The 12,217-nt window shown below is 41.1% G+C and overlaps 1 protein-coding gene across 4 annotated transcripts in view; it reads right to left on the bottom strand.

Annotated features, from left to right (window-relative positions):
* Nucleotides 1–12,217, bottom strand: part of SCFD2 (sec1 family domain containing 2) — a 310,407-nt gene that overhangs the window by 81,046 nt on the left and 217,144 nt on the right. Inside the window, exon 6 of one of the 4 annotated variants that reach the window (XM_037897789.2) lies at nucleotides 4,592–4,703. The exons of the other annotated variants lie outside the window; for them this stretch is intronic. Coding sequence (XP_037753717.1) covers nucleotides 4,592–4,703 — 112 coding nt within the window. The remainder of the gene's footprint in view (nucleotides 1–4,591; nucleotides 4,704–12,217) is intronic. 4 annotated transcript variants of the gene reach the window in all.

Raw genomic sequence — 12,217 nt, 5'->3', positions numbered from 1 at the left:
TTGCTGTTACTGTTATACTTGTACCCTTTTGTGCAACTCTCAAAAAACAACATAAATAAACTAAATGCTTAAATGCAAGGCATTAGGAACAAACATTACATCTTTTATTAAATGCATATTAAGTTACATTAAATATGATAAGGCAGTTAAATATTCCACTTCCCCCTGTTCCGTCAGCCTCCTTACTATCTCCTCACCTGCATCAGACAACTCCTCTGCCAAAACTTATGCATGCTTTCAGTCATCTCACCCTGACTGCTGCCATTTCTTCCTTTCCAGACTCCTTAAATCCTAGTTCTCTAAACTTCATCCTATTGAGAATGACTTGGCTCTTCTTTTTAACCATAACCCAAAGCAGGAAAAGCTTACCTCATTGTTGAATCTCAGTTGGGTTTCCTATGCACTAACAAACAGCAAAAGTTTGGCCAATGCCTTTTGAGTGGCTCATAAAAATCAGGACTGCTTAATACCCATCAGTTGACCAAAACCATCAGTTTGTATAAAAATAGATAAATACAATTCAGGATTATTTATGAATATTTTGGCAACATGCTTTTAAAAACAATTAGAATGCAAATAGCAATACCTCCCTTGATTTGTTGTGCTTTCTCTTTCCTTTTTACCTTTTTTTTACTCTTTCTTTTCTTTCCTTCTCCAGTGTACCTTACAGTAGCTTTTCCTCAATATTGGTTAGTAATCTGCTTTGACTTAAGTTTTCCATAAAGTTAAACAATTGTTCCCTCTTTCCTTATCTCTCCCTCAATCTCTTTCCTCCTTCTCTTCCTCCACCCCCACCCCTTTTTTGCATTTTGTTTTCTTCCTCCTGCCCCAATATTTTCTTCGATGTTTCCCTCGCTAGTCTTCCTCTGTGTCCTCATGTCTTCATTTTCATCCTTACTCCCCATCCCACCTAATCTCTCCCCCTTTCTTTTATTCTCTACTTCTCAGCCTCTCTCTCCTTTTCCTGCCCACGTTTCCTCATTGCTGATCCAACAGTTCAGCATTCAGTAAAGTACCCCAGGAAAGTCCTTGGACATGTCACAAGTACAGTAATTAAAGGCAGCAGCAGCAGTTAAGATGGTCATTTATAATCTTTTAAATCAGAGTGCTGGACAAGGGACAAAAAGTGAGAGACTTCCTTGAAAATCTGGGTTGCTCTGTGGTTCATGGATGTGCAGTTTTCATATCAACTGAGCTTAAAGAAACAAATGTTCACAACTCAAATACACAGACACATATATATGAAATGCAGGGGAAATATTAACATAAGAAATGACCTGCTATTGTATAAAAAATTTAAGCCTTCTTATTTAATTTTATATAACCTGATGGTTTAAAATTTTATGCTGGCAATTTGATTTAAAAATGCAGTTCAGAAGAGTTGTGCCATTACTGGTGTTAATAGAGAGGTGCTGGTGAGCTGTAGACTCACTCGACATACATTATAACCGTGAACATTATTTTATTTAAGTATTATTTGTTCTAACTTCTTTACAACTAAAAGTTTATTTACAAAATTTACAGAAAACTGACCAAGACCCCAATCTGACTAATTTGGGTAGACTCGGTACCAGCTGACTTCATAGAGGGTCTATGTGGCTCCTGGGTCCACCCATGAGCTTAAATTACCAAAATTGAGGACCGATTTAAAACATGCTGTATTTGGGTGGAACTCCTCCAGAAGTCAATGATGTGGCATCCACTTACATCAGATCTGAATTTTGTCCAGCCTTCTGAACACATCAAACTCTGAATGCAAGGAAAATGGGGTTCTACTTTATGGCGGTTCTTTACTTCCACTTTATGTTCCACTTCAACGTAGCTGCAGCAGTCAGTAACAGCTACAGTTAAGGCTGCCTGCTTCCATTCTAAAGGCCCTTTTCCAGTTGCCCATAACTGTTAAATGTTAACTGTTGGGCCTGAAATCTTCCACAATTTATTCTTCTCAAAGGGTCAATGTTTTTGGAACACAGGACCAAAAATAGTTCAGCCACTTCTGAGAACACAGATTGTGGGAACAAAAATAGATTTTTGCTATTCTAAATTTTTTTGCAACCGTTTTTTGAATAGCTCCAGCACTGAGGTGGTAATAGCTAGAAAGTTTAAACCTGGGCCTTAGGTCAGTTATATACTTTACCGTGGTCTGGTCAAAATACATTTTAAAATTGACTTTTTAGAATGTACATTGTGAAATTTTAACAGCCTAGAGTTATTTAATAAAACAATATTAATAACTTGAACATCTATAGCAATTTCCATCCAATGATTTCAGAGTGCATTAAAACATTAATTAGGGAATTTGACCTCACAGCTCTCACATGAGGCTATTATTTATGTTATACAGATTGGGTAAACCGAGGCACAGAAAGTTTAAGTGACTCGTACAATGAGTCAACAGCAGCAGCTGTCAGACCCTTACTTTAACCACAAGAACAGGCTGTCCCTCACATGACATTAGATGTACTCAATTTGCTAATTTCAGTCTCATTTCATTCTGGCTTTTTTCTGTTTTCACACATGACACATGACTGAGGTCACTCATATTTAACACTAGCAGCCTTATTTTAATTCCTTAATTCTAGAGTTTTAAGGAGGTAATGAGTATGTTTCAGGTTTATTTTAAAACCAAACATATTCCCCCACAGGGGAGGGAGCAGTGTGAAATGTAGTCTCTACTAGCATGGACAGTGCAACCTGCACCTTTCACCCTGCACCAGCCAATGGACTGGAGAAGATAAAAAAACTTTTGCTAGAACTTCCTACCATGATTCACTTCCATCCATGGACAATAAGTATTAGAAACATTTTATTACATTTGTTCTCTCAAGTTGTCCTGATATACATAACTGCACCATGGTTTTCACATACCAGCACGGCATGTTTCATGCTCATTTTCAGGGAACTTGTTACCCATCCAAAAGGAAAAAAATAGTACAAAAAGACAGACTCTGATTAACTGAGGCCAGCTCAGCAAGAGGAGATCTATGAATTATTACATTTCTGACCCTCACAGCAATGCAGATTCCGGGGCTTGCCAAGAACAAATTAGGCTGTCTGCATTTGTTACTCCTCCCCAGGAAAAAGTCCCTCCTAGGTGGAAGAAACAAGATGCTGTGCCAACGCTAGAGAACAAAAAAACCCTAAAGCTAAAGGTTCCCTTTCCAAAGTCTCATTTGGAGAGTTTCATGATTTTTCAGACTGATGATATGACCCAAATATTTTTAAAAAAATAAACATGAATTAAAAACCTGCAAAACCAAGACATTAATTTTCCTCTGAGACGTCTAGGCTTTGAATTTCCATAGCTTTGTGTCAAACAGATGCCCCCTGGTGGTCCCTCAGAGCCATAGTGTGAGAAGAGCTCCTACCTGACCTGCATCTGGGACCTTTGGGCTCTGAAGGAAGGTAGCAGTCCAAATATGACTCCCAAACACTCTGCTATCTTCCCAGTATCACTTCTATTTCCACATACAACTGGCTGTCCCTCCATGTAGGAATAAGGTACAATAGGGCACAGACTCTGGGATGCTTTCCTTCTTTCCAAAAGCATCACAAAGCTTGGCACATTAATAGGTTGAAACAAAGGCAAAGAGGAAGCCCAAACAATTTTCTCTGAAGCTTGCACTGGAAGCCCTTCTGGAAGATTGAAATAAAATGGTCAAACTCCCCTTTGTCCTGAAGGCTGCCTTCTTAACAGAACACAGTTCATGTGACACCAGCAATGGTAGCCTAATTTTTCAAAAGTGGGTATATTATAACCCTGGAGTGAGTGATCTGATTTTCAGAGGCGACGAGCACCCACAGCTCCCAATGAAAATCAAAGGGCTTGTCTTCACCGTACAGTTACCTTTAGTTATAACTCAAGTGCTACCCCTAACTCGAGTTCCATCTACACAAAAACCCCTTACCTTCAGTGTGCTGGTGCTTTTCACTTGAGTTGGCTGGCCTTTGGAATCTCCATCGTTGGAGATTTTTAAGAATAGGTTAGACAAACACCTGTCGGCGTGGTCCTGCCATGAGTGCAGGGGACTGGACAAGATGACCTCTTGAAGTTCCCTCAAGTCCTACGATTCTACAATTAATTTCAGGATAACTGGCTCTCCTTTTGCTTCTAACATAGTTCATAAGATAAATCAGAATACAGCCTATATAATGGTTATCAATACAAGAAAACCCAGATGAGGATAAGAAAAATGAGTAAATAATTGCGTAAGAATTACAGAGAGAACAGGAGAAAACTCAACAGAAAAAGCGTAATAGGCAGGTAAACCACATTTTTGTGAATTTGTCTTATTCTGTGTCCCCTTATTCCTGCCTGTGATACAAAGGATGAATCTTTCCTAAACCTTCCATTTTTAATGTTGAAACAAGCAGTCACTGACTACACACCCTTCACTTAATTACTGGTTTCTCTGCATTCGCTCTGTATATAAACAAGTAGTGTTAAGGGCTTGAGTTTACTCAAGACAGGTGTGGAGTGTTGCACATACAGTATTGGCAACCCCAACCATCCAAAAACCATGAGTCAGGCTGCAAAAATCATGAGTGGCTTAAAAATTATAGGATTTATAAAATATTAAATTGTATTTACCTTGTGGTGTTGGAATATTTAGGAGTCACATTTTCAAGCTCTCCTCCGCAGCCATAAGGAATAGAAATCCTTAAAGAAATGCAGGTGGCAACCTGAATCCAACAACTATGTTCTAAGAAAAACCCAAAATATTGTGAGACTTGGGGAAAAATTGTGAGAGTTGGCAACACTGCGATGCATAAATGTAAGCTGTACGGTGATGAACACGACAGGGAGTGCAGGGGACCTGATCCTTCATTAATGACAGTGCTAGTGACCACCAAGTTATTCAAGCCTAGCAGCAGGGGGAGCAGGTAGCTAGTTAAGTGCCTCATTTGCATGCTGAGGATCACACTTCACATCAGGATTCTTCAGACTTCCCCATTCTCTTGTCTCGTTCTGTGGTTTTCTTACCCTGTACAATTTAGAGATGGGAGTGTGGCTGTCCAAGGGGCTAAGAGTTGTTTCTGATCAATGAGGAGGACTACGCTCAGTGTTGAACTTCACTTTCACCCAGGCCTAGCCTCACACTCACACAACTACCTTGCACTCCCCACTGTGTGCTCTGCAAGGCTTCGTGGCATCGTGCCCTCAGTGTATTTTTTGTACTTGCAAGAAAAGAAACCTTCAAGACTTTTACAGTAAGTAAGACGATCTCTTTCCTCTGCGAGTGGTAAACCTGCAGCTATTCAATTGCACTCCATAAATATGAACCATATGACCACCAGTAAGGAAAAGCAAAGTTGTTATAGGCTACATCTTAGGATCACTAAGCACCAGACCTTTTAAATCCTTGCACTGTGACAGCTTAGCCTGTGAACCTCAGACTTGTTCACCAGTTGGGACATTGCCATAATAGATATTAACTCTCCCCTTTAACCCCACCAAAAAAGTGTTTTGCCAGTGCCTCACTAGACATGGATTAACAGATGCTAATCTCTCTCTCTGTGTCCCTTCATTCCAGGCCCTGGCATGCTTGCCACCATCTCTTTTTTTCTTTTGGATTTTCTCTCCCACTCTCTCTGTTTTCTACTTTATTTATCTTTATGTTTTGCTTTTACTATTTTTGCTCTTCCTTGGTTTTTGTTCTCTCCCTGCTGTCAGCTCTCCCTCTGTAGGGAGGCATTTCTGCAGAACCTCTCTATTCCATTCCAAAGACTGCCAGAGATGCTGAATAAGAAACACTAGGGACAAGACTGCAGCCAGGAAGCTCATTTCACTGGCGGCCTCATCCAAATTAGACCCAAGAGCACCCAATGGTGGCTCTGTGGAACTGGACTGCAAGTGTCCTTTCAGCTCAGCTGAACGCCAAGGGAGCAGAAAAGAGGAACGTGGGATGTCTGGCTGCTGTCTGACCGGTACATGTACAGTGCGCCCCCCAGACAGCGACATAAGGGTGGCAGCAGGAACAGGGAGGAAAGGCAAGTGTCTTTCAAGGAGTTGCCTGCAGGTGTACTCCCAAAGATGCAGTGAGCACATGATGGATCTAAGAGCGCTTAGTTTTTTCTGCCCGGGGCCATACGCAAACTACGCAGCTGCATAGGGCACCAGGACATTTGGGGCACCAAATTGCCACAAATGTCCTGGTGCCCTACACAGCTGCATGCTGCTCCAGCCCGATCCCCCGGCCGGCTGAGTCGGCCAGGAAAGCTGCCCCCACCCCAGCTCTTTCCACCTCAGCCCCGCCCCCACTCCATCCCTTCCTCTGAGCTACGTCCCGGGGGACTGCAGCAGGGGCCGGGGGCGCCCTGCACTCACCGGGCTGTGGGACGTGGAACGACCCGGCCCCGGCCGGCCCCGCTCTGCCAGCTCCCAGCCGCGCTGCCGGTGAGTGCTGGGGGGGGGGGGGCGGTTCCCGCCTGCCCCCCAAGTCCCAAGGCTGGGAGCCAGGGGAGCGAAGCGGGCTGGGACAGGGTCACTCCACTTCCCGCTGCCACCAGGTAGCAGGAAGGGGAGTGACCCAGCCCCAACCCTCTCTGCTCTGCCGGCTCGTGCTGGGGGACAGTTTCCCTCCTGCCCCCCACAGATCTGGGGTGCAGTTCCCCCCCACCCCGTCCTGCAGAGGCCTGGGGCCCACCCCCGCGGAGGCCTGGGGCCGGCCCCCGCGTGGGGGGCTGCGTAGGGCACCATGATGTCTTAATTATCTTCTACCCCTCTCCTGTCTATATCCAGAGTCTATGGATTGTACAGTGTAGGCAGGAAGCGTGTGAACAGAAGGTCCTTAATCATGAAAAGTACTCTTCTTCACTAGTATATTTTTTCTCAAAGGGAGTTTGTTACTAATTCCTTTGGGAATAAAAATGGAAAAATTAAAGAAGGTAACGTAAGTTTAAAAAAAAGCTAAGAGAAAAAATAGGAAAAAAATAATTCTCTAGTATATTAGAATTAGAAGTACTGTTAGTCTAGCTTCAGAAGGAAAAACTCACTAAGATCCTGGCAATATGTTAATTTGTTTATTATACTGGATTGGAATGTGACATAAGAGAGATGGGTAAATCTAGCGATATTTTTCAAATCTTTAAGAAGTTTCTCATCAGAAGAAAGTAAACAAGATGAAGGGGGAGCCTATTTATTTGAGTAAATACATAGTTCAACAAGTCAAAAATAATCTTGATTGATTCTTAAGTATTATCCTGGACTTCCAAATGAATACTTTGGTTCCCTTTTAATTAGAGAACTGGATAGTTACAGCGTTCTATAAAGAGAAGCCATATTTAGACATTTAGTCTTTAGCCACAGAATGAAATCCAGCAACAACGCACATGCTCAAGACTTGCATATGGCACTTGGTAAATGATTAAATGACTATAGGAGACTGTGTGTCTGACTCAGAACTCCAAAACAAGACGCTGTCCAATCCCCCTCCTGTAAATAAAGCCCTTGTGACTGAAAGTTTGGCATGAAAGAAAATATACTTATAAAAACATAAAGTGAAAAGCAACTCAACTTATATAATACCAACTGACATGCATGATCTTCAATAGCACACTTCTCAGATTCCCATGTAATATAGGTCAGTTACGTTAATCTTCCACACAAGTTAGAGCAGACTGCCATTCTGACTTTACAAAACTCATATACATCTTAGGCAACTTGACGATTACACAAGGGGGTGACAGCCTTAGAAATGGTTAAACACAAAAACAACAGGAAGCAGTGCTGAGCAGGAAGTGCAACTTAAATGTATTATTTTTTTCATGAAACAGGTAAAAAATGAATAAATACAATATGCAAGATGTTCATAATGTTAGAGCTGCCTCTGGAAGAATTAAAATGGCTCTAATGTAATGAAAACTATAGCATATGTTTCCTCAGCCTTTTCCTACTAGATATTTCTCAAGATGGTTTACAAGGCAATTAAATAAACAACAATGATGTCTTTGAGTCCCAGTAGCTTCTTTAAGTAGTTTTGCTCGTGATGTATTATTGGACTACCATATCATAGCAAAGTTTCCAGGAAAAATGCTAAAACATTTTACTAACTGAATAGTGAAATAGCATGCAAACCTTATTAACATAGGTGTTACTGACTCTCTAGGGATGTTAGTGGTTCCTGACATTTCATAACACATTCCAATAAAGTAAGAGACGCAATTGCAATACCCCAACAGGCAAAACACAACTGCATGTTCAAAACAGAAAAATAGTCTGGTGGTAGAGGGATGTACTACCATATGGAGATCAGAGTTTGCAATTTAACTTTAGCCGCTTGGGAAAGTTTCAAGAACAACACTGGTGGGCTCCAGCGTTGGAGAGCAACTGTGGGAGAAAAGAATATTTTCAAAACAAAGGTGGTTGTACAATAGCAGCCATGAGTTGAATTCTGGGCATTTTTGTTCAACATTTACCTTACCCTATAAAAACAAACATCTTTTAAATAATAGCAAATGATGCTGCATTTGTCAACAGAATTTTAATAGAGCCTTTTCTTCTGGTTAAAATTCACCCAAGCACAGAAAGGCTAAAGTCCACTGCCTTAACTAAGGGTTGCCATGAGGCTGCACAAGTAGGAGAATGACTGTATGCACACTGCAGATGGGGATTCCACACCAGAGTAATATAGGACAGCATAGGAAAGGCTGTTTGAGATGGACTGGGGAAGAAACCTGGAATCTATGCCAGCATTATGGACCTCATGCTAGAATAGTGACTCTGGAGGGCTATGTTGCAGCCTCGTGGCCAGCATACAACCTTGAGGGGTGGATTTATTCCCGCAATCCCCATGACATACTCTGAACACAGCCAGAGTAATCAGAGTAGGTACATATATAATCAGAGTTTTTCATCCAGTGGGTTTTTTTTCATCCAGTACATGTTTTTTATCCAGTGGGTCCTGTGATGTAGTGAATGGGCCACAAGACTGCAAGAAATCCACTCCTGAGCTCTAATCCCAGCTGTGCTATTAACTCATTGTGTGTGGCCTTGGGCAAGTCAATTAACCTCTCTGTCTGTCAGTGTCTCCATCTGTAAAATGAAGATAGTATTTGCCTGCCTCACAGCGGTGTTATGAGCATAAAGTACCTAATGTTTGTACTATACCTTGAAGATGTAAAATATTATAGGCCTGACTCTCTTTACACCAACACTCCTTTATACTACCCAGAATAGTGTAAAGGGGCCTTAGTGTAAATGAGAATCAGATCCTGTGCGTTAAGCATTAATATTAGAGAGGTGTTTACCAAACATAATCTTTTAATCCTTTGTGGAAAGGGTTAGGAATAATGTGGTGGGTTTTTTATTATTATTGATACCACATTCACTTATTGCTCCATATATAGAGCCCTGCAAATCTGCAGACACCTGGTTTTATATCTGTGGATATCCACGGACCATGTTTGTGGATCGCGGATCAGATGCAGATACAAATTTTATTTCTGTGCAGGGTTCTATCCATATACATTAGGAGCAAGAGAAAGATGTTGGAAAATGTAAATCCTCCACTTCATTAGCTAGGTTGGATATTAGGAAAAAACTATTTCAGTAGGAGGGTGGTGAAGCACTGGAATGGGTTACCGAGGGTGGTGGTGGAATCTCCATCCTCAGAGGTTTTTAAGGCCTGGCTTGACAAAGCCCTGGCTGGGATGATTTAGTTGGGTTTGGTCCTGCTTTGAGCAGCGGGTTGGACTAGATGACCTTCTGAGGTCTCTTCCAACCCTAATCTTCTATGATTCTATGACTCTGGAAAGATAATGGAGCAAATAATTAAGCAATCGATTTGCAAACACTTAGAAGATAATGAAAAACTTGAAAAGCTTCCTAACTGTTAGGGTAGCCCGGAATAAAATTGCCTACAGAGGTTGTGGAATCTCCATCATTGGAGATTTTTAAGAGTAGGTTAGCCAAACACCTATCAGGAATGGTCTTGATAATACTTAGTCCTGCCAAAGAGGACCCAGGGAATTGCAGACTGACCAGCCTGTCTTCAATACCTGTAAAGACACTGGAACAAATAAACAATCAATTTGTAAGTACCCAGAGGATAACAGAATTACAAAGAATAGCCAGCATGGATTTGTCAAGAACAAATCATGCCAAACCAACCTATTTTCCCTCTTTGACCAGGTTATTGGCCTAGTGGATGAGGGAAAACTGTAGACATGCTATATCTTGATTTTAATAAGGCTTTTGTCCCCGTCCCACATGACATTCTCATAAATAAACTTGGGAAATGTGGTTTAGATGAAGTTACTGTATTGCACATCTGGTTGAAAGCCTGTATTCAAAGAGTAGTTATCAATGGTTCACTGTCAAACTGGCAGGGCATATCTTGTGAGGTCCCACAGAGGCCAGTCCTGGGTCTGGTACCATTCAATATTTTTATTAATGACGTGGATAATGGAGTGCAAAGTAAAGCTTATAAAATTTGCAGATGACATCAAGCTGGGAGGGGTTGCTAGCACTTTGGGGGACAGGATGAGAATTCAAAATGACCTTGAAAAATTGGAAGAGAGTTCTGAGGAGAACAACAAAAAATGATCAAAGGTTTAGAAAACCTGACCTATGAGGAAAGGTTTAAAAAACTGGGCATGTTTAATCTTGAGAAAAGAAGACTAAAAGGGGATCTGATAACAGTCTTCAAATATGTTAAGGACTGTTAGAAAGAGGATGGTGATCAGTTGTTCTCCATGTCCACTGAAGGTAGGAAAAGAAATAATTGGCTTGCAGCAAGCACAATTCAGGTTAGATATTAGGAAAAATTTTCTAACCATAAGGGTAGTTAAGATCTGGAATAGGCTTCCAAGGGAGTTTGTGGAATCCCATCACTAGAGGTTTTTAAGAGCAGGTTGGACAAACACCTGTCAGGGATGGTCTAGGTTTACTTGGTCCTGCCTCAATGCAGTGGGCTGGACTTGATGGCTTCTTGAGATCCCTTCCAGCCCTACATTTCTATGATTCTATGACATTACCCAGTCTGATACACTTTCTTAGACAGTTTGTAAAGTAGAAGGAAAGAGAAAAGATACATGTAGGTAGGTTTTGAGGTTGAAGTCATACAGAGGAGTAAATAGTTACACTTGAAGAAAAAGAAATGGTGCTGGGGGATCTAGCTGTTGATATGACACCATGCCCATTAGATATACTATTGTTAGGTGAAGCAGTAAAAGCTGATGCTGTTTCACTAAACATAAAGGCTAGTTTTAAATGTTCAAACATGATCAGACCCTCTGGCACCCAAAGAGGAATGATTTTTAACTTGTCCATATTTCATTACGATACATAATTACTCTATGTGCTTGTATAAGCCATATGCCAATATGCATACTACCACTCCACTCTCCCCTGTTTTAAACTGGGTACACCATATACCCAGGTTTGTTGTCAGAAATATCCCACCGTGATTACAGTCCTACTTTAATAAATCAAGCCCTAAAACGTTATTAAAACAGATGAGAATACATACTGTAATAAGTCCACCAAGAGACCTGTCTATTCAGACAGCAGAGTTACATGTGTCATGGATGAATTTCTCTGAACAATCCGTTATATCTAGTCACAAGAATGAGGTTAGAACATCCTTAAAAGACCATTCTTTTGGAAACCTATCATCTATCTCTAGACAATGTTTAACGGGTAAATATATTAAGTTAACTCAAGCATAGCTGCTGGAATTAGGGGTGCTGGTGCTGCACCCCCTGGCTTGAAGTGGTTTCCATTGTATACGGGGTTTACCATTTACCTCAGCACCTCCACTATACAAATTGTTCCAGCACCTCTGAACTCATGTCTTCACATTCCTGTTCTAGTGAAGTCAATATTTTATCCTTTTGGTTCCATGTCTGATAACTGCATTTCAGATATCAAAGCAATACACATAAATACCTTCAGGAAAACAAAACTATACGTCAAGATTTCCAGAGCACGTCTTGACAAAACATCCATGCAGTAATTCAACTGGAACACATTTTACGACAGCACCAGAAGTCTGACTGAATTTTTAACGTTTTGAAATAGTTTGTGACTTTTTGCATTTCATTTCTCCCAAGATAGAGGAAAGGGGAGGAGAGAGAGGCTATAATTTTACATGTTTGCTGTTTTGACAATTAGAAGAATTCAGTTTCTATTACCAGAGCAGTATTGTTATGGGCCTTGCTTGTAATAAAACCTTCATACTAAATCTCTGTGCACTTTATGAATTTCACTACATCT

Source organism: Chelonia mydas, chromosome 4 (assembly GCF_015237465.2).
Source record: "Chelonia mydas isolate rCheMyd1 chromosome 4, rCheMyd1.pri.v2, whole genome shotgun sequence".
In the NCBI taxonomy this organism is placed as follows: domain Eukaryota; kingdom Metazoa; phylum Chordata; order Testudines; family Cheloniidae; genus Chelonia; species Chelonia mydas.
This window is presented reverse-complemented; position numbering and strand designations above follow the sequence as displayed.